Source organism: Ascaphus truei, chromosome 5, assembly GCF_040206685.1.
Source record: "Ascaphus truei isolate aAscTru1 chromosome 5, aAscTru1.hap1, whole genome shotgun sequence".
In the NCBI taxonomy this organism is placed as follows: Eukaryota; Metazoa; Chordata; class Amphibia; order Anura; family Ascaphidae; genus Ascaphus; species Ascaphus truei.
Genome location: NC_134487.1, coordinates 271,237,814 through 271,259,690, shown reverse-complemented (window position 1 = coordinate 271,259,690; position 21,877 = coordinate 271,237,814). Strand labels below are relative to the sequence as shown.

Sequence of the window (21,877 nt, the reverse complement as noted above, 5' to 3'; positions counted from 1 at the left end):
CCGCCCCCTTCAAATTACATTGCCGGGTCATGTGACGTCACCCGCGTCGTCATTTGATGCCGGGTTGCCATGGAGACGCGTCGCTGGAAGGCAAGTTAAGAGTACAGAGACCTCGCGTGATCCCCGGCATTTATTTTAAATGCCGGAGACCTCGCGTGATCCCCGGCATTTTAAATGCCTTCGGGGAAGCGCGGGGGGCCACTAACAGCCGCGCCCCTCCCCTACTTTGCGCACCCCTGCTGTAATGGGTACAGAGCTATGAGGGTAGTACCAGTAAATTAAAAGAAGGTCACCACACTCACTGCACAATCAAGGGCTTCTTATCAAAGACAAATGGTTTCTTCAGTTTGCCGGCAATAGCATGATGCTTGGCGCGTGACATCAGCACAAGTCCTTTGTCCCCTTGGAGTTTCGTTTCTTTCATGTCAGCCACTTCCCATTTACCTGCAAAAAAGCAATAAAGACTAAATGAATGACCTCTTGCCTGCTTTGTCAAGGAAGTAACACGACACCTTCAGCAACTCACACACAGAAACAATACAGATTACAATAGCTATTCAAAATGTCATCTGCTAAAAATTGCATTCTTTTTCTACCGAGCATATATTTAGGCTACATAAATCTACAGCAATCTCTCATTAGCCAAACGTAATAAGACTTACTGTAGTTGTCTTTACAAGCATTTTGCAAACAAAACCCGAGAAAGTATTTTCTTGGGACGAATGTTTTTCCAGTTCCAAATTGTAATTTGCACAAGAAGCTCTTACTTCATTAAGCTTAACTGTTTTTGCATGCAAGATTTATTAATAGGGGGGATGAATCAATCTATCAACTTTAATAAAATAAAAATACCTGCTCTAACCTGTACTGCATTGTGTGGTGAAAGTCAGAGGGGTGCCATCAAGGATTAAATCAATGACCTCACTATATACAAAAGATCCCTTAGTACGGCGGGATCACTGCCAACAGGATGTGCTAAGTGAACCAAGTGTGTGCACACAATTGCTGTCAAGTAAAGCCTCTCTAAAAAGGCTAAATTAATACGAAAGGTGCATCTTGGAGGCTTCACTTGACAGCAATTGTGTGTGCACTTCGTTCACATAGCACGTTGTGTTGACGGCAGTGATCCCGCAGCACTAATTCAGCAGAGGTCGTCTCTACCAGAATAATAGTATTAATTTTTACTTGTTTGCAACCTGCACCATTTGATTTGGTCTTCTTAAATGTTACGTTTTAATCAGAGGCAGGTCTTAAGTGCACCATATGGGATCTTACATACTGTATATAGGGAGGTAACCTTTTGATAAGCATGGTTACATTTAGACAAGTTATTTTAAGCTTCTATGCATGGCATTACTAAGGAGGGAATCTTTTTTCCTTAGGGAAGATTGCAGCCTTTTGTTGGTTTGCAAAAGTCTATAAACAGTAACCAAATATCAATGGGATGTTACACATTTTCCCTGGATCAAAATACTGTAAACGCCAATATAGGTTAAGTATCGGTCGTCTATATTTTAGCATAGGTTGAACTTGATGTCTTTTTTCAACCTATATAACTATGCAACTAGGCACAGAGCATGCAGAAGTTCACTAATAAGCAACATGAACATAAAATGGGTTTAAAAAACAAACAATTAGGGATTGCATAGAAAAAAATAATGAAGCAAAATGTCATGTCTGTTCTTTAAACTGTCCTTAAGTGAATTGACCTAAAGGTTGCAATAATGCCTTTTTACTTTGTAAACTAGTATTTAGCCACTTGAATGTTTGATTGCAAAGATTGCGATAACATACCTAAAATAAATCTCAACATAAATCCTGCCTCCCAAACGCGTTATTGAAAATAGGATCTTGAAGTAAACAGCAGTCTCCACCTATGCAATGCTGATTGTGTGATGCCTGCTTAGTGTCCCTCTAAACCTGACCAAGCAGTAATCTCTCTCATTGCAGCACTCATTCTCAAAGGTGTAAAATGTAAGTCAAATAGGAACATAAGGACCATTAAACAGCCGAGTGTAAAATTCTGCATACAGCTCAAATCACTTGAAAAATTATACAGCTACAAAAGGGTTTTAGAATACGTCTTATTTTTGCTTCATTGTTGTGTTCAGTGAATACCTATAGACTGAGTACTCTGCATGGAGTAACGATTACTTTTGACCATTAGAGCAACAGGGAGCTAATCCTGCAGTGAAGTGAAGCATTTATAAAAGACATAGATAAGAAACAGTCAATGAGGTCTGTTGAGCGAGTGAAAGCTCATCATCCGAGAAGGGATACAACTCCTTACCATCATACTTGGCTATGTCTTCATCCGTGTCATCTTTCTTTGCCTTGGAGAGAATCCACCTAGAAAATAGTTCGAGTTTAGAAAACACGGCAGCACACACGCGGAATTCTACAAAGCAAATGCAAGAACTCAAGTTTCGGGTTTTGCGGCAACACTCAAAGTTAAGATTTTAAATAAAAAACGGGCACCATTGGCATATACTGGGGCTAGCTTATTTGCAGCATGACATTTTAAAAACAAAATGATAATGAAGTGTTGGTCACATTAACATAATTGAATATGTCAAAGTGGACAATTAGGTGGCATCCATAACTAAAGATGTAATGGTAAAGTGTGGTGTCTACCTAGATTTTGTTCTTGTCCAATGCAATTGAAAAGTGCTTGTGGTATCAAATGTATAAATAGATAGGCAGCAGGCCTTCTGTTGGGTTAGGAATAATCAAAATGTAAGTCGAGAAAATGGTTTAACAATCGGGAACGCTATACAAGTCAAAGATAAATCTGTTCTCTTCCAAGGAGGAAATGTTAGGAAGTCGTGGGTGCCTTTAGGACCATATGTCTAGGTTTCACCTTAACTCTGTACATTGCGCAGGCAAACACTTCCAATGTGCTTTAGTTCGCTTCATGTCCATCTGGAGTCCGTCATGCAGACCCAGAGAACCATAAAAGGGGGACAACCTATGTACCATTTTGTGATTCATCGAAAGGCAAGAATGGTAAAGACTATTGGGATCCTGTCGGGATGGAAGACAAAATCCCAAATTCAAACTGCTAAGAGTATTAAATGACTAAAATATTTGTTGAAACTGAAAGCATCAAGATTTAGTGTCTCAAAGTTGATTCTTACCCTTCCAAAGTGCCTTTGTCAAACGATTCTGCAAAATAGACCTCACCAGTTGGGACTGGAGCTTTATAAGTAACCTAAAGAAAACAAGCAAACAATCCATTAACATCCATACTATTAAGCTATTCAATACAAAAGCACAAGTTCCAGAGATCTAAACATTTTAATTGCGCGCGGATTGAAAAGTATCTTGGTCAAGTTAGATTAACCCAGTAATGTAAGCAACTCTTGCCAAACTAGTTTTATTAAAAACAGCTGTGCCCACTTGTTAAACTACACTGGAATTTCAATAAAAGTTAGTCACCCTGTCTTAGGTACGTTAACATTTATTCAGGGTCAAACCTTTTAGGCACTAGAAGATGAAGAGTTAATGGCTGGGCAAATGCGTAATGGTGCAAATATAAAAAGCTTCCCACTATGCAGTTTACCAGAGCGAAAAAAAAAAAAAATGCTTTACAGACAACCACCCACTATTAAAAGCTCATATCAGAGTTGCACAAATGCTGTGTATATATAATTTACCAAAACAGAAAACCTTGGATTGCAGATACTTTTCTTCACATAGATCATGGTCAACACTGATAAGAATAGACACGTCTAGGGCACCACTGCCAGTTCTCAGGCATTTAAATGTTACCTATGTGCTGTGTGTAACACTTGAAGTCAATAATGCATAATAATGCTGTTTAAAGCACTAGTAAAGCTTGAGACATCGACATTATGAAAATGGCGCTACAATAACAGCCGTTTCATCCAGTGGCTGATCAGCAACTAGTGACCATCTAAATACCCTAAAAATAAAAAGTGCAGTTCAACTTCACCAACACAAAAATGGTATCTTTAGAAATGTTCTTTACTTTCATGCTATTAAACATCTTAAAACATTTTAAGCTTTGTAAATTATAAATATATTTTAGGGATAAGAGTAACAAAGCATCATAATTTATACTGTAGTGATCAATCTCACAAAAAATAATTATCCCACAAAAAGGTGAATCATTCACCAACGGGGATAACTTATATGGTACATCAATATTTCACTGTTTGTCACTATAACCAGATTTACTGTATAGCAAAATTACACAAGCAATTCCTAATTTAACTGGGCCCTTTATAAACATCTTTTTTTCAGTATGGAAATGACCACTCAAGTCACTCCTTAAATATCTCTTAATTACAAATGGACTCATAAGAAAATGTACGTGGCACAAAATGACCTAAATCTACACAAAGTGGCAAAAACAAAAATGCATGCGTCTTCACAGTACTGACAGCCACAAACTGTTTTTGATGGAGCCAAGATAGGAACTCTGTTCTCAGAGACGTTGTCAGACCTTGGGGGCTGGAGGTGGTGTGCTGGACTCCGGCTTTAATGCGTCGGGATCATCAATGAGATCATCCAGGTCATCATCGATGTCCATCCCGTCATCATCATGGTCGTGATCATGGTGGTCGTGATGGTGGTGGTCATGGTCGTGGTCACCGCCGTGAGCATGAGTAGCCACTACCCCAAGTACCAGGAAGGTCACAAAAAGAAACCACTTCAACTCCATGATCTGGACAGAGGGGGAAAAATAAAATCATAACATTATGTCAGCTCTCCAACATTTTCAAGGTTGTGATAATTTGGAACACAAGCGCTCGGTTTCTGTATGAACACACGCTAAAGTGAAGGCTTGATCGGTAAGGCTCATGTAGAACACCTACGAAGAAATGATGTTGATTTAACAAAATTATCAGGACATGTAAGACATCCAACTCTAAGGATAATTCAGTCACCAAAAGTGTACAAAAATCCCCCAAATGTATTTCTCTAGCTTGCCAGGTAAACAACTGGATGGGTAGCAAATATAGCAATGATAAGTAAGAAAGTCTTGTAGTTCGCTGTAGTGGCACCACATCACTCAGAGCAAATTATAAAGAGCCCCATTCAAATCTGCACTTAAACTGATGCCAATATTAAAATATTGCTGAACTGTTTTTCGGCAGAACAGATTAGGCACTTATTTATAGACCATTTATATTTGTGATGCAGGCTTGTAGGTCCACGTTTGCCCATTTCATAAAGCACACTGCCAATGGTGTCTCGAACAATTCGCCGCGGCCGTTTCACTGCCAAAACATTTGGCCATCGCAGGTAATCCAGCCCCTAAATGTAACCCCTTACAATAAAAACCCTATCCACATACCTTAAATTGTAAACCGGAACACCTACCACAGGGGCAAAACTGCAGCGGCCAATTGTACCTTTCTGCTGCCAATGGTACTAGAACAGGGGTGCTGAACTACAGTCCTCAAGGCCCACCAACAGGTCAGGTTTTCAGGACATCCCTGCTTCAGCACAGGTGGCTCAATCAGTAGCTCAGTCAAAGACTAAGAAGCCACTTGTGCTGAAACAGGGATATCCTGAAAAACTGACCTGTTGGTCGCTCGAGGACTGGAGTCTGCTACCCCTGTACTAGAACATGTAAATCCTTCTGTATACACACATTTCAAACATATTTTGAATATAAAAATCACCTCCAACGGTTACAAACCAGAGTTCTGTTCAATGAGATAAGCCTATAGATGTTACTCTAACATACACATGGGCTGTAATAGGGTCCCGTCTAAAATGCACAAAAAAGGTCAAGATAGTAAACACAAAGTTATGTTTATTCTGAGTTTCCATAAGTATTTAATGCAATTCTGTCAAACTACATAAAAACTAAGCTTAAAGATACAGCTAAATATACAGGACAGTTGCAGACATCCAGTAATGAAGGGGTTATTTACTGGAAACTACAATAGCTCCCAGCTTGTCACCATGACCATATACTGCATCAGCAAAACTCGTAATGAGTCAAGGTGCACTTTATTTTTGTTTTTTAAATACAGTATATGGCGCATTTCTTTGCCTTTAATGAAAATGAATTACCTGTGCCAATCGATCAGGGACTAGCCTGGTCTGTTCACCAAATGGCTGTGCACTCAATCCTTCAGTCAGTGCAACAGCTACAATATAACCACCTATGAGTTACATTCTCTATTGTTACAGCTTTCAGCTTAGCCAGTCTCCTGCTGGGAACACTGCAAGAAATCTGTTTGTGATCATTTGTTGCAAAGACCTTGCACTGCTGGGGAATGTGCTATAGCAACCAGGATGCTCGGTATATTAAAACTCATTAAATATAGCATGAAGAGTAGATTTTTTTTAAATTTAAATGCAGTCGATATTACTCTAAAAACATCTATTCGAGATCAAAAAAGCCGAACAGAGTAAAATAATGCTGGTGTACAGACTAGCAATCTTACCAATCATAAACAGACAAATGACAACTATTTACTTTGTTAAGCTCTCAGTAACTGGCTGGGTAATCAATATGCAGCTCTCCCAATGCGGAGATGCTACAACGCACATTGTTCACATGCCTCAGATAGAGGTTACGTTTTCGGTCTCTATTTGACAGAATTTTAAAAAGAAACTTCCGAACGGGGAATCCATAATGTTCAAGCAAGCACTCTTATGAAATGACAGAGCCAATTCCAAAAAGTTAGTGTGTGTATTTATTTAAAAAAACAAAACAAACAAAAAACACAATAATGTCTTTGTTTTAGGTAACAGGTATATTATATGGACTTAGTGGACATGTTAATCTGTACGTTCAGTCGTCTCACTAAAACCTACTGTACAGGCATACCCCGCATTAACGTACGCAATGGGACCGGAGCATGTATGTAAAGCGAAAATGTACTTAAAGTGAAGCACTGCCTTTTCCCCACTTATCGATGCATGTACTGTACGGCAATCGTCATATACGTGCATAACTGATGTAAATAACTCATTTGTAACAGGCTCTATAGTCTCCCCGCTTGCGCACAGCTTCGGTACAGGTAGGGAGCCGGTATTGCTGTTCAGGACGGGCTTACTGGCGCATGCGTGAGCTGCTGTTTTGCATATTGAGCGAAATGTACTTACTCGCGAGTGTACTTAAAGTGAGTGTACTTAAACCGGGGTATGCCTGTACTTGTGAAATAATGAACACATACACAGTTCTTTGGAGGTGTATGGTCCACCCTGTGGAGATTCTTAGCGCCTTACCAATTAACAAAAAGTTATAATACACGTCAGTGTTTGTCTAAACTTCACCATCTACTGACGAGGTAATGTGTATGGCTGGCAGAAATAAGAGAAATGTGTATTATTTCTCACTAAAGAATGTGCACTCTGTTTTGCTTCCTAATAAGGGAACCTTGTTAATGTCAGATAATGCATTATCTGAAAGAGCCCAGCACATGGCTTTATAGATTTAGGCTACGGCCCCAGTCTGCCCTGCTGCATGCGTGCTTGGCGGCATAACTGCCCTGCCATTGGCTGCGCACCGCCACGTGACCATGTCACAGCACAGAAAGACTATTCTCGTCTTCTCTGCCAGCGTGCGTGTCGTGTCACAGCACTTTGTGTGCCCACACACAGCCACTGGGGCCAGCCCCATAGAGGGCAGGGCTGTGGTTTGTGGCAGGCACGCCATAGTGTACACCGCGACATAGCCTTAAAACAAACTAGGTCACAGAATGATATTGATCTCATTTATCTGGCAGCTTGCTATGAATGCTGAATTGTAATCTAGAGAATATTGGAGCCCAATCCTTTAGCAATGTACACACCAATAAATGTACCTATTGGGTATGCAGCAGCAGCGCTAGACACAACCGGGTTTAAACTAATGTTCGGCTTTGACACTTTTTTCTGTTGTTCATAATTAGAGGGAAACAAGCTTATATAAGCAAATACGGTTGTAGAAGCCCTTAGGGGTTAATTTCCAAGGTCTCCTTAAAGTCTGTTTGGTAAACTTAAAGAAAATGTGTCATTTTATTTTCTTGCACAATTATCAAGCTGGTTTAGAAACAAGAAAAAAGCTGTATATGAAGTCTGTTTTTACACAAAACTTAATGTGACCAGGAGTGAAGATGCATATTTAATTGAACACTTCAACTGTTTCAGGTATTATAGGTTAAAATCCACATGCACTAGTAGTCACAGAAAATTTCCATTTTCAAAATAACTGTCCCTCAAGCTTCAACTGCAAACACGTAGGGGTAGTGTGTGTGATACTGTGTGTAATCAAAAACAGCCGTTTGCACGTTCATGAATGTAATGATAGTCCCCCACAGATTCCAGGACCGTAGTCATTTAGATCCGGGTGTAGCATAGAACCATACGTGGAGAATGAATACAAAGGGTGTGCGTGGGCAGAACTCACCCAACAACCATGAGTTGAGACAAATGCAGAGAGGCAGCCAACATCAGTGAGCTATGCACCATGTGAATATCCTCAGCAATTGGAATATCTGTACCACTATGCCAAATATTGATGCAAGGATTGAAGGAAAGCAAAAAAGTGTTGAAATTTGCCAAAATGGGGAACTTTAAAATCCCAAACATGTTAACCGTGTAGCCGCTTAAACAAACATTTCACAATCTAGCTCTATACTTTATATCCATTGTTGCCATTGCAATAACCAGATGTCATTGTTTATACTTACTAATTTAGCAAACAATGGATTGTTTCAACATCACATACAAAGTGCCAAAAAATAAAAAAAGGGAGGGTATGGCCTTTTAGGGTATGGGGTTAAGTATCTTTCACCAGTCACAGGCTAAAATGATCATGTCTCAGAGGCTTCCGCTTTGTTGAAAGGGAGGAAAAATCTCAACCGTGCGAGTGCCACGGCCCCTCAAGCAAAATGTGGCTCAGTCCGGAAAAGGAGGAGTTCTCGTCCATTTCCCTGCAGTGCAGATCGCCTACAGCACTCCATAGGAGCACTGCGAGTGCATTACAAAACCACGTAATGGGGTCACTTGATTGCCAGACCACGTGAAGTAGTGGCTGTCTTTGGGCACCCACAGGGTTAAATGTGCAGCTCACCTACTGGCACAAAAGCAGGGGGTCCCAGGAGTTGAACGACAATTTCAGCTCCGAGGACCACCTAATTCCAGAGATATTTACCAGCAAAGGTAGCACAGGTAGTGCCACATTTAAGTCCCTCTTGTCAAGCGAGCCAATAGAAAGCCGCAATGGCTTACAGCGAGGGTTCCTATTAGCCCGTGTGAAGCAAATTGAAACCGTTCCTTTGGCCTCTCTGGAGGGATTGGACTTGTACAGGTTTGAAGCTCAGGAACTGAAATTAAGATGGCTCTTCAGGCCCAGTGCCCATTTATGTAAATAAAATACATTTTAAGTAAAGGGAGGTGGGGGTAAAAAAAAAATGAAAATAAATATGTAACATTTGTAGGGTAGTCTCTATAAGTGAATGAAGATAATTTAGTTAGTATAATATAATGCCCGCATCTACATGCTTTTTCCATTGTCTACATTAAACTACATTCGATATGATTATGATACCAAGAAAAAAATAAAAAAAGGCATAAATAAGGGATGGTTAATGCTCTGCTCCTTTATCTACAAAAGAAGGTCATAAAAATGATGAATAGGTTGGATTAGCAACTATCAAGGTCTAGTTCATTGGAGTCGTTTGCTTCAAAATTGCAGCAAAGACAATTAAAAATAAATAAAAATAAAGTTAAGATTGAAAGGACAGTTTAAGGAATTTAGGGACGCATGCACTAGGTGCTGATATGGGTAATGTCACCCCTTCCGCTGTTAACTCCCATTTTACTTACAATAACACGCACCGGCACTTGATGCATGTGCCCCATAGAATCTGTAGGTCTTGCCGTATCATTTGACTCAGTGGACATGCTTGTGTGTACATTGTCTCCTGTACAGGACTTTTGGCCTCGGCTATAGTAGGCGAGAGCGCGACGGAGCACATGGCGTCGAACGTGCCTGTAGTTTGAGAGATCAGAGGCCTGTAGGATTTGTAAGACGTCTGCGACGGAGAGGCGTGGCCGTGACATGTTCGCCCTCATTGGCTGAAACACGCACGTGACCCAGGCGGCACGCGACCAAATAAAAAAAAAAAATTTTGCTGGCTGAAAAATCTTCCGCTCCGTCGCGCTTCCTCGCGTGCGCACTATGGCCGGCCCCATAGATCCCCTGCATTGTTAGAGTCGCACACGCCGGCGCTCGCTCCATGGCCGCAGCCTTTCCTTTGGATAAGTGCAACAGGTAATCAATACTCTGATGTGGATAGGCACAAATGGCACCATACAATGTGTATAAGGCATGAGGATAACAAAAAAACCTCCCTTTTAAATATATATTTTTTTACATTTTATTATAATTAACCTGCTTTGCTGAGTTGCCATGAAAGTCCTAAGGTGAAATTACACTTTCAAACAGTTTTGACTTTCAAAATATACAAGTGAGCATTTCCCTTTCTGTATGCTCAGCTAAGCTACATTAGTACGACAGATGGCAGCCCAGATACAGATCAAGAGCTCAGTACAGAGAATAAATTACACATTTGGCTCAGCTGTTAATCCACACCCTGCTCCAGGATGGAAAACACATACAACGGGGTTTCTCAAGGGCCACCAATAGGTCTGGTTACGGATCTCCCTGCTTCAACACAGGTGGCTCAATCAAAATGACGGAGCCACTTGTACTGAAGCAGGGATATCCTTAAAATCTAACCTGTTGGTGGCCCTTGAGAACAGCTTACCTACACAATAGTATTGGCCTATGTTATACTAAACTTATCTGGGAACCACCTAGAAAAAGACAATGCTGGAATAATTGTTATTCTCTGGAAGCAATTTAGTAGTATTATATAAAACTGATGCAGTAATCCAACAAAGTGCATTAAAGATTAAATGAAAAAATATTTGATTCACCTGGGTGTACAGGGTACAATAAAACCATGGTGGTCATTTGTGTGAACAGTCAACACAACTTCACAAGGAAAATCAATTGACAGGGGCCAATAGCAAGCGGAGCAGGTCACTTCTAGTTTTGCAGAATATAATTGTATTAGTTATGACAGCAGAAAAGGTCACCTGTATTACCAGAATAAGGAGTGCCATAAACACAGGCAGAACGGATATAGATATAAAAATTGTGTACACACACGAAGGGAAGGAAGAGGGGGGAGGGGGGGAATAAATAAAAAAAGGGATGTACAACTGAGGAAGGATGTGCTACTTTGCCGACCATCATGACATTTTGCATGTAATGCACATACAGCTTGCTTTCTCAACTAGTAAGGGCCTGGTTTTATTTTGATGAAGAATCTTCGCTTTAATGCAGCAGTCTGTGCTGATTTTTTGCATTATGCTTTTCTGTTCTTGCCCTTTCCCAAAGCAGAGTTTTTTTTTTTTTAATACGATGCTCCGTTTAGGAGACCCTAAACGTTTGAAACAGCAAGTGCAAGGGAAGGTTAAAATGAAGCCCTCCCCAGAGACCTCTGCAGTCTAAAGATTATCATGGTAACTAGAGCTAGAGATCAAGAAAAAAACAACAATTTTTAAGGAAAACATGGCCAAATTTGTTATAAAAAAAAAAAAAAAAAAAAAAAAAGGGAGCAGGACATACAGAGGGGCTAGATACAAACCTAGTAGTTAAACTCGTAAAGGATTCTGGGGGAGGAGCTGCAACTTTAATATGTTCAATTGGCTTAGCTTTTTTTTTTGTTGCAGTTTTACAGTTATTTAAAAGAGAAGTCCAAGCGACATGTAAAATAATAATAATAATAATAAAAAAAAAAAAAGACTGAAGCAGGGGGTCACCAGAGCTGAACTGTGTTGATTTCAGCACTGGGGAACCCATGCATCCTGAGATACATACCTCCACAGGGGGTAAAAATAAATAATGTTGCTTGGATTGTAAATCATTTAACTTTCCTTATTTTTAGATGAGAACTTTGTGTGTTAGAGGACTGCTGCTACTTGGCAAGAGGGCGACTAAGGCTGTGTCAGTGGTCGGTGAGACCACACGGAGTGTATGGTGCGGTGACAATGCCTTAAGACAATGAGCGCGGCCATAGACCGCACGTGCGTCAGCGTGATGAGGCGCAAATAATCAGATAAATTTGATTCTGTGGTGCGAAGGTCAGGTCACGTGATCTGTTCGCCCAATGAGGGCGAACCAGCTCCGTCACGTCACGGCCACGTGCCTCCATGTCACAAATCCTGCAGCTAAAACACGGGTGACGTCACGGGCATGGTCGCAAGCACACACTCACCATGGACCCAGCCTAAGGAATCCAAGAGGCACCAGATCATACTGGTTTAGTGCTTCATTTCCCATTCTGTGTTAGGTGGAAGTTGGAGGGCATAGGTTAAAATGGGAAAGGCAGAAACAAACTATTGATTTAATCTGGAATTTGTGATTTTGGTCTCCATTTGGCACAGAAAAATCTTTAGAGGACTAGAAGGTTAAAGCTGCCGTTTAAAAGTAAAAAAAAAAATTCCCATTCAATATGTGCATCAATACAATCTGCACACGGACAAGAGGTTTGTTCAGTTGCCGATCGATCGGCGAAGATTCAGCTCGGGGGTTCATTAAATCACTGTTAGTGCTGCAGATGAGTACCCAGATGCAAAGTTCTGTGTGGAAGATCATGTGACCAGGCAGTAACATGATATCTTTGGTGCACTGCTAGAGAGGGTGCAAGGCTCAAGAGCCAGTTTCAGAAGATGAAGTGAATTTGTAAATGGTTGCGATAGAAATAAAAACGCTTGTTACAATATTTAAAAAATACATAAATATAAAGTCTTTACTTTTTTAAATGCTACAAGTATTTTCTCATAGTACAGAACTGATTAAAAAACATGTAGGATATTGCTTGAACTGCAGCTTTAGTGTTCATAATCTTCTTCACATTTGTTCTCTCCAAGAAGAATTGTGGTACTTTGGAGAACGACAGATATATGAAGTTACGCTTATAAAAAAAAAAAAAAAAAACGCAGAGAACATTTCAATAGTAATAATGCCTGAATCTATGTGTTATTACAAGATCAATGAATCTCTTACTCTTGTTTAACCAAGAAGTATTAAAAGGTTTTTTTTTTCTAGATACTAAAAGCATAAGTTTAAAGGAACATTTTTTTCCCCTTCATCGGTGGGAAACTGGTATCTCTGGAGTTCAACTGCTTTAATAATTTCAGCTACAGGGACCGGTCTAGGACATTTTGCTGTGGCAGGTAATGTATCCCCTACCCCTAATAACCTTAACCCACTACCCTAAAACCCCTAATCTTATGTGCCCCGTAAGCAACCGAAACCCCCAATTTCAACGTTAATCACCTACATCTGAGCCTAAACTGCTAACAGCGGCCGCCACGTGTCCCTTGGCGGCTGTATGGCTATGTCCAATAGTCCCATTCCGCCAGGGACCCCTGGCTACCCAAGATACTTACCTCCATGGGTGCTGCAGTTACGTCTTGCATGTTTCAAGTTCCCCGCGTCAAGGGTCCTCAAAAGGAACCTGCAACTTCCTGTTAGTCTGCTGACGCAGGACCTTTAAACCGCCACACTGCACACCCAGCCAGGGCTGCTACCGGCATGACATACGGAGATCTCGGGAAGCAAGGGGTTCATGGAGCTGAAATTAATGTGGCGCAGCTTCCAAACTATGCACACATAAAAAACCCCACCTAGACAGGGTAACACCGTTAACCTTTATATAGGTTTAGGTTATAGGCTCCACATGAACTCTGCAATTGGCCTGCAAAAAGGATCCCTGTGACTGTTTGGAGCAGGAAGACAACAGTATGACCAGGACCACAATGTAAAATAAAGAACTAGTAAGCAGATTCTCGTTGTCCCCTAAAAAAAAATATTCATATTTTGTTATTATAAATAATAATAAACTCGTATAGCAGATGTCTCAAACTCCGTGCCATTGGTTTTCGGATTCGGTGCCTTTATTCACCGAAACACTCCTTCAGTCTACTATATAAGTAGGGTTTTGCTCCATGAGAGAAGAATCAATGTATGCAGAAGAGCACAGATCTTAAAAGCTAGTTAGGACAAATTGCTTTTTGCATCCACTCCTAGAACGAGGCAGAAAATTAGTTTTTGCGGCTATATGGGAGTCTAAGTGAAGCTCTGGCAAAGCTCATTGTGTGTCAAGTCTGTGGCGGCTATACTTTGTAGACAGGAGGCTTTTTAAGATAAGAATTAATCTAATGAGAAACAAAAAAATAGCCATTGTTAGCACCCTGTGGATATTTCCAGACAATATAGAAAGCCATAACATGATATAAAATAACTGGTAAAGGTGGCTTCAAAACTGAATGGGAAACAAAAGCCAGAACATTTTTTATCTTTATGCTTAAATCTCCCCTTCGAACAAAGGGATCAATAACCTTGAAATAGAAGATTAGTGCTGGAACCTGTATTTTTTTTTTTTTAAACTAACAATGTGTCTTATGTTACATTATATTTTATTCTGGAAAAAAGGAGGAAAAGAAACAATTGTAATTTTTCTGCTACTAAACATTATATGAATTAGACTTCTGATTAAATGCGTCTTTTAGACATTATCTCAATATTATTTTGGTGTAATAGCGACATGTAAGCAGAATTTAGCGTTTGTTTACACCTGCCCATCAATCCCTTGCAGGTTGTCAATACTACAGCAAAATTGACCTGGTCCTCAAGGGCTACCAACAGGTCAGGTTCAAGATATTCCTGCTTCAGAACAGGTTGCTCAGTCAAAGACTAAGCCACCTGTGCTGAAGCAGGGATATCCTGAAAACCTGACCTGTTGGTAGCTCTTGAGGACTCGAGTTGGCTACCCCTGGATTCAAGGCTGCCTTAAAAAAAACTCAACCAGCTTTAAAGTACACTTTAATTATTTGCCCAAAAATTAAAATATAATAATTAGAAGTGAAATTCATTATTCAACAGATCTTTATACAGGTGCGTATAGCCACTTTATGGTAATCAAATCTAGTTATATTAACTCTCCTGTCCTTAAAAAAATAAATAAATAAAACGACTCCCTTCGCTATTTTAAAAGTACAAATCTTACTATATATTTCTGAAAGTGTCCTATGTGTCCGTGTCTGTATGTGTCTCCCTGTGTCCCTCCCCGTGTCCCTAGCGGCAATGTCATTGGACCTTGGGCCAGGCCAATGAGATTGCTCCCTTGGCCCGCCCGCCCCCGCACACCTCTCATTGGCCTGAGGCGGAGTGAAGGAGACACACACACACCGCGGCGCTCATCGGGACCCGCACGCACCTCCTCCTCCGGGGTCTCCCGCGCTTCCCCCCCCCCCCCCCCCGGCGCCGCTACAGTCAGCGGGGTGCGGAGCGAGCGCCCGGGACACAGCGGGGGACTCTCACCTCCCCACAGCTCTCACCACCCATAGGCCACTCCCTCACCCGGCGCTCACCCCCCCCCCCCACACACAGAGCACGCGGCTCTCCCCTCACACAGGCCTCTCCTCCAGCTCTCTCCGCCTCTCCCCGCGGGAGGCGCAGCACCTCCTCACCGGAGCGTCTCAGCCTCTCCGCTGAGGAGGTGGAGGAGGAGGGCGGCCGGTACCAGTAGGAACAGGAGCGCGGCCGTGTGCAAGGTGAGTAAACGCAGGGGAATGGCTTATTTAACGCGTCCAAGACTCACCCTGCCCTTTGACCCCCCCTACCCCCCTGCCTTTTGCCCACCCTGCCCTTTGCCCCCCTTTGCCCTCCCTCCCAATGCCCTTTGCCTCCCCCTCCCAATGCCCTTTGCCCCCCCTCCCAATGCCCTTTGCCCCCCCTGCCCTCCCTCCCAATGCCCTTTGCCCCCCCTGCCCTCCCTCCCAATGGCCTTTGCCCCCTGCCCTCCCTCCCAATGCCCTTTGCCCTCCCTCCCCCTGACCTTTGCCCCCTGCCCTCCCTCCCTCCCCCCTCCCCTTTGCCCCCCCTCCCCTCCCTGCCCTTTGCCCCCTGCCCTCCCTCCCCCTGCCCTTTGCCCCCTGCCCTCCCCCCCTGCCCTTTGCCCCTTTGCGCCCCTGCCCTTTTCCCGTTTGCCCCCCTGCCCTTTGGCCTCTTGCCCCCCTCCCTCCCTCCCTGCCCCCCTCCCTGCCTGCCCTCTTGCCCCCCCCTGCCCTTTGCCCCCCTCCCTCCCCTCTTGCCCCCCCGCCCCTCCCTGCCCTTTGCCCCCCCCGCCCCTTGCCCCCCCCGCCCCTCCCTGCCCTTTGCCCCCCCCCGCCCTTTGCCCCCCGCCCCTCCCTGCCCTTTGCCCCCCCGCCCCTCCCTGCCCTTTGCCCCCCCCCACCTCTCCCTGCCCTTGGCCCCCCACGCCCTTCCACTCCATACCCCCTGCCCTTCCACGCCCGGGCAACGCCAGGTATATCAGCTAGTGTTATATAAACCCAAGATGAGTCCCACATGCTTTACCGCAGTTTCAAAAGGATTAGAATGTCTTCAAACCAGGTAAAGTATCTTTATTTTTTAAAGGCATCTTGCCTGCTGCCCATTGTCAACATAATAATGGCAACATAAATACTTTACTTGTAACAAGGGGAGGGATGATTAAAAGGTTCCACAAACCGCTTTAGCGTGAAAGGATTATGTAAAAGATATATCTATATCTTTATAGAGAGGTATACACTATTAGGTGATACCTTTTTTTATTTGGACTAACAATTTATGTCATAGGACAAGCTTTCGGGATATATAGATATACACTACAGAGAACAAAATCCAAATAAAAAAGTGATGTTCTTGAAAAATTCACCAATCGTCTGTATTTAACCAAATAAGCATATTACTACAATTAATAACTTTGGTCCAAGATTATTTTTTTTATTTTTTAATGGAAATCCAGCCAATGTGCCAATGTAGACATTTATAAGGGTGAATATGCCAGCTTCACACAAATTGGTTTTTACAGGTCTAGGAAAACAGATTCTTGAGACCTGCTTTTCAGGTTACCCAAGGGATAGTCCTAATATTTCAGATTGACTGATGTTAAGCAGCAATCGAAGCAGATAGAACACAGCTCCTGCAAGGTTTTAAAGCACAAGTCCCAGTTTGCATGATGTGTTAAGGATGCACTCGTGTGAACACCATCCAAGTAACATCATGCACAAGGGCTGCTTTCAATAGCTGGCAACGAATCAGTACTCTGCTTGATTCAGGGCAGTGATAATATATATTTGAGATGAGTACATTATGAATTATGCCAACTGAAGCTTTGAACACATTGAGAAGCAACGCTGCTGGCTTCTCCGACTACCAAGAGCTTGCAAAAGGCTGTATGTAGTTAACTAATTTGAGTACACTTTAAACTTTGGAGGGGAGGGGGTGAGGGGGGGGGGGCGGGTGCAAATGGCATTGATTAGTCTAAAGGGCAATCTTAAAAACCAAAGTGAACTAATTGTAGAGTTCTGGTTAACAAGTTAAAAGAAGGGGACTACTAAATTATAATAGCTTAAAATTTCTGGTCAGACTTTTTTTTACGTTTGTTTTTATAACCACAAAATTCTTAACCGAAAAAAAAGCACACTAAATGTTACAATATTACAGTAGCACTGCCCATTTTTTTGTCGTCATTTTACAATGCTTGAACTGTGGGAGCTACTGTTAACTGCCCAGTCTTATCACATGGAACAAACCATGAATTTTTGGAAGCTGCTAATAAAGCAATCAGATACTGCTCATGACGAGCCATTGTTTCCGACAGGAAGATGCTCAGTGACCATATTGGATAAGGGCTTATTCCCTCTCTTCCTGATAAAGAACTCAGGAACTGGGTGGTCCCATGAGGTCTTGCCACTGTAGATCTGAACTACAAGATGCATATGGTTCATAAACCTCCCCCACCCCCAAAAAAAAAAATAAAGGTCTGGAGTGGCAATTTGTTAACTTAGTGGACAGCTGCTAATGAGTTTCATTCAACAACCTACAGTATTTTGATCCTCAAAACGGTCAATTCAGAAGCCCAATATGAAATGGCTTATTAACCTTACACAATGTCCACTGTGCTATCTTAGGCTAAGGCTGAGTTCAGCAGGCTACTACACGTTCGCGCGTCCACACCTCTGTCTGCTGGGCAATGTGTGATCATGCCCAGCAGACAGAATGAACCAACTTGGAGGCGGGACTACTCAGCCATTTAATAAAATTTAAAAAGAAACTGTGTGTTTGTGATTGGCTGGCGAATTACATGTGACGCAGCTGCCTCTTGAAATCACAACTTCAGTTGTCTCCTTCACATGCAGCGGCGTCAACGCTGTACTTTGCTGCCGTTTTCTGTTTGAAAACTCACACACACCAAAGTGCAAGAGTGGCAAACGCGAGCGCGCACATCGCATTGTTTGAACGCAGCCGTAGAACCTTGTGGTAGCGGCACGAGCACAAACTAAAACCGCGATCTGCGCTGGAGCTCAAGGGGAAAGACCAGGGGTGTGGCCATGACACCACCCGGCTAGTTCATCCTCATTGACTGAACCGCCTGGGGGCGTAGCAAGCACTCCGTCGCCAGTTCTAAATACAATTTCCTAGTATTCAGAAAATCTGGTCGTGCATCGCAGCAGCACATTGCGCGCCAGGGTAGCTAGTGGGGCCGGCCCCATTGAGAGGCGGATCTTCTCCCTGCAGGGCATGCCACAGCGCACGCCGCAGCAGGCACCGGTGACCAAGCCATAGCTTCTTGGTACATAGTGTCCATAGATCCACTGCCAAATGATGGCCTACCCAATGATCTTCCAGGTACTGCGGTTACATATTACAGTGTTGATTATTAGAGATGAGCTTATACATTATGTGTACCTATGAGAACAAATTAATATTCATTGATATACACCACAAAATAATAGTTATGGCTAATGCACAAACAAAACAAGGTATATAACATTAACAGTAATTAACTTTATTGAATTTCATTAACCCTAAGAGTCCTGTAAACATTTTTCTCCCCTCCAGTTCAGCATTTGTAGCCATCTGCACCTGTCTGGGATGGAAGATAGATATATATCAGATGGAATTTTTAGGACCCGGTGTTTAGTAAAGAGGGAGGGGGGTGGTTGTCACGGCACTCAAACCCTCCCAGCAGCTCTCTGTGAATGAGTGTCAGGGTGCATCTGTGACACACGGTCAGACTCACTCACACATACGGAAACTGACCAGGCTTACTTCCACCAAATTTGCTGCACGGGAAAAGTCTCAGAGAGCATTGCCTCCCTCATAGCTGCAGACGGCCGACTGAATGGTCAGTCACCACCACAGTGCACCCTATCTTGTCTTGATGTGTAACAAAGCACGATGGGGAGTGAGCACTATTGACGGTTGCGGTGGTGACCAACAGGTCAGCCGGCACTGCGCCTCAACTTTGGTGCTTGGATTTTACCATCCCTGGGGGGCAAAACGGTTATGAAGACACTGTTTAGCGCACTTTGGCCATACTATTATCAATCGAAAGTCAAACGGCAGAGAATGTTTATTCTTAATTACATGCCGTACATATTAAAATAAACATGCTTTTTCAGGCATAAATTTGTACAATTAACTTAAAAGGGAGCAAACCACACACAAAAAAAGACTAAAACAAGAATGTTCTTCCATACTAATGTATATATTTATACTTTGGGGCATTAGATGATAAACAGTGGAGGGAGTTATGGCTACACATTGATTAGCCCTGGTGAAGCTTAATGAAATAAGATATTTTAACCAAAACAAAAAACTTAAATTCTTAAAAAAATAAAATAACCCATTGAAATGTAGTTTTGATTTGTAGGAGTGAATAATAAACAGCTGAGGAAGACCCAGATCACCCTGACTCAAACAGATCTACAGAGCAGCCTCACTGTATCTTGAAACAAGACAAGCTTGACAAGACATCAGTATCCAGCGACACCACCCTACATAACGTGCTGAAATAACTGCACCACACCAAAACTAGCAGTCACACCTGCAATTAAAGGTTGAGAATTAACAATTGCCAACCCAAGAGGAGGGGCACAGCTTTTGTTCAACACAATGGGGCGAAGAAAATAGAACCACAAGCTAGTCTAAATAATCGACGGGTGGGGAGAAATTTAGCCCGGAAGTTAATAAGGACCAGAAATGCTTTAAAAAAAAAAAAAAAAAAAAAAAGATTTTTGGTTAAGGAACCCTATAACTATATTGTGAAATTCTGAGAAACCCCAGCCCTCTCTAATAGCACGTCCGAGATCAGATGCATTGTAAATTCCTAGGCATTTGGTACAATTTTTCAATTACCTGAAATTTTAGGGAAGCCTTGGGTTCCCAGGAAGCCATGTTGAAAAAACACTGGCCTAATAAGGAAAATTGCCACACAACAGTAACAGAAACAGCATTTATTTATATTTCATAATCTCATGAGTGGGTGTCCTCTGGAGCTGAACTGCTATGCTTGGGTGCATAGACCTCACAGTTCCAGAGTAATTTAGCTTTGTATTAGCAAGTGAACAGCAAAAAATAGATCAACATGGTTGCAGGGGTTATTCAATTGGAAGCTGTAACGTCATTCCCTGATGACTGGAGTGAGACTGACCAGGCGGCGTGCGGGGGGGAGGGGACGCACTTGAGCATGAGAGAAAAAAAATAGCAGCTAATACGAAGGTAAATGTCTCTCTAATTGGTGATGAAGATACCAGAGTTCAAAGTTTCCCTTTAAATCGAGTATGGGGGTTGCTGCTTTAATCATGCCATACTGAGGTTAAGCTTACCCGTGTAGCATCTCTACAATTGTAATTGATTTTCAAAAAGATAATAGGTTTTCAAATAAAGACTCATGGGAATAGAAGTAACAAAGGAAAGTATGATTAACAGAATCATATCATGCAGCAAAAAAAAAACCCCCAAAAAAACAAGATTCATAAACAGGCAGCTTATTTCCAGCTCATCAACACATTCTGAGCTGAGGCCTTAAAGCTCCAGTTCAGTCAATATCCTGCATGTGTGTTTTTTTTAATAAATCAGTTCTGTAGTAAGAAAAAATACTTTTAGCATTTTCTGTTTTAAAAAAACATCAACTTAACTTTGCTGATCAATAGACGGAGAACGAATTGACCGGCAGCTATGCAGTTCTTTAGGCAAGTAGAGATTGCCCAGATGAAACTATTGAAGTTAAAAAAAAAAAAAAAACGGGAGCCTGAACTGCAGCTTTAACATCAAACCATCATTCCGCCACCTCCAGTCAATCCACACCAAGAAGCCACTCCTCCCCACAGGCTTTCAGATCACCAACTACATACTGATGGTTATGTGGGTACTAAAGTAGCTAGTTGTAGGTGTGTAGTTTTAGGCCAGGAGGCACTGCTAGTTTAAAATGCATGATCAATCTCAGTATTTCACATCGCAAAGTTCACCAAAAAAAAACAACAAAAAAAACCCCCAACACATTAGGATGGATACTGCGCCGTACCTAAATGCTTTTTAGTAACCTATTTAAATTTAACACAGGGATCTATGCTGAAGCCCAGCTTTATAACATGCTTGTAATATAGCACGCGGTGTTGCGCTACCATGCGTGCGTGTCAATTACAATGGACTGTGGGAGGCTGACGTCAATACAGTCGAGACACGCGCGGCCATGTGCGGTGGCGCGGGGGACCAGAGAAACTACTAGAGAATTGTATTTTCACGCTGTCGCCGCGCCACGTGATGCTATGAACCAATCACAGCGCGGCCTAGCGCTATGGCGTCATTGCCACGCCCGTCACCGCTTACCCTCTACAAACGAAACGCCCGAGCCACGGGCACTATATATTACAAGCCTAAGTTATACAGAAAGCAGAACAAAAAGAAAGTTGTATTTCTTGTTGGTTGTCTAACAATAATAAGCAAAGACAACCGCAGAACAATGTTCCTGACTCAATACTGCTTTAAATTAAGAGT

At 42.3% G+C, this 21,877-nt stretch overlaps 1 protein-coding gene across 1 annotated transcript in view; it reads right to left on the bottom strand.

Annotated features, from left to right (window-relative positions):
* CANX (calnexin) overlaps positions 1-21,877 on the bottom strand; it is a 40,239-nt gene that overhangs the window by 15,394 nt on the left and 2,968 nt on the right. The window contains exons 2-5 of the mRNA XM_075602034.1: positions 4,469-4,690; positions 3,138-3,211; positions 2,291-2,349; positions 303-444 (exon numbers count right to left, since the gene is read on the bottom strand). Coding sequence (XP_075458149.1) covers positions 303-444; positions 2,291-2,349; positions 3,138-3,211; positions 4,469-4,687 — 494 coding nt within the window. The 5' untranslated portion in view covers positions 4,688-4,690. The remainder of the gene's footprint in view (positions 1-302; positions 445-2,290; positions 2,350-3,137; positions 3,212-4,468; positions 4,691-21,877) is intronic.